Source organism: Chiloscyllium plagiosum, chromosome 6 (genome assembly GCF_004010195.1).
Source record: "Chiloscyllium plagiosum isolate BGI_BamShark_2017 chromosome 6, ASM401019v2, whole genome shotgun sequence".
NCBI classification, from domain to species: Eukaryota; Metazoa; Chordata; class Chondrichthyes; order Orectolobiformes; family Hemiscylliidae; genus Chiloscyllium; species Chiloscyllium plagiosum.
This window is the reverse complement of record NC_057715.1, coordinates 116162577-116163571: the sequence shown is the minus strand read 5'-3', so window position 1 is coordinate 116163571 and position 995 is coordinate 116162577. Positions and strand designations below refer to the sequence as shown.

Below are 995 nucleotides of genomic sequence, written 5' to 3'. Positions count from 1 at the left end.
GGGAGGACAGTGAGGTGTGGTGAGTGGGGTAGTGAGGTGTGGTGAGGATGCTGCTGGGAGGCTGATGGAGCTGACTGAGGCCAGACTCTCGGGGATTCCAGCTTTGGTGAGCTGTCCCCGTGGGGCTGTACTGACTGAGCACCTCAACCGTGCGGCGCGAGGGGATCGGCAGTGATTCCCCTCGGTGTGAGTGAGGCCCTGCCTCCTCTTCCCTACCAGCGAGGGAGGTGGACTGTAATTCCTCACCAAACGGGAACGGGACCTGGGGAGATGGGGCCCAATTCACTCCGCTCTGCTGCGGAAGATGGGAGGGTGGTTTAAATGCTGCATGTTTATCAAAGGGCCAGCACAGACCTGGTGGGCTGAATGGCCCCCTTCTGTGTTTGAAAAGAAGGTGTCGCCCAATTGGGACAGAGACCCGGAGAAAGTTTCCGAGTGTTTGAACCGTCCTTCCTGCAAAGGAGGGTCTTTGAATATTGCTCAGGACAGAGGTAGGTCGTTGTGGGCGGGGGGGGGGTGGGGGTACAGGGTATCAGCAGCGGGTGGGAAGGCAGGGGAAGTGGGTCAGCCGCAGGACACACCAGGCTCGATAGACCGAATGGCCTGCTTCTAGCATTCACCTTCCTGCGAAGCAATCAATGTCCCACCAACTCCCCCACCCAGCATTCCAAAACCCCTCCCTCATCTCCAGCCCCAGGGGTGACTCGAGGGGTTGGGGCTGGGCTGGAGGGTGGTCCTTGCTCGGGGGGGGGGGAACGTTCTGGAAAGGCAGTTGTGATTCCGAGGGCGCTGCCTGATTGTGTCTCCCCAGGTTCTGTATGATGGTTCGGCGTGGCTACAGGGACCTGCCCTACCACAACTGGATGCACGCCTTCTCTGTCACTCACTTCTGTTACCTCCTCTTCAAAAACCTATCGCTGCCTGACTACCTCCAGTGAGTACAGGGCAGGGGGGGGTCACAGGGTAGGTGGGGGGGAGGTGAGGGGTCAGCCCCA

General features: G+C 59.9%; 1 protein-coding gene across 1 annotated transcript in view; it reads left to right on the top strand.

Annotated features, from left to right (window-relative positions):
- Nucleotides 1-777: 777 nt before the first annotated feature.
- The window catches only part of LOC122550963 (cGMP-dependent 3',5'-cyclic phosphodiesterase-like), a 30691-nt gene continuing 30473 nt past the window's right edge, over nt 778-995 (top strand). Inside the window, exon 1 of the mRNA XM_043692515.1 lies at nt 778-934. Coding sequence (XP_043548450.1) covers nt 819-934 — 116 coding nt within the window. The 5' untranslated portion in view covers nt 778-818. The remainder of the gene's footprint in view (nt 935-995) is intronic.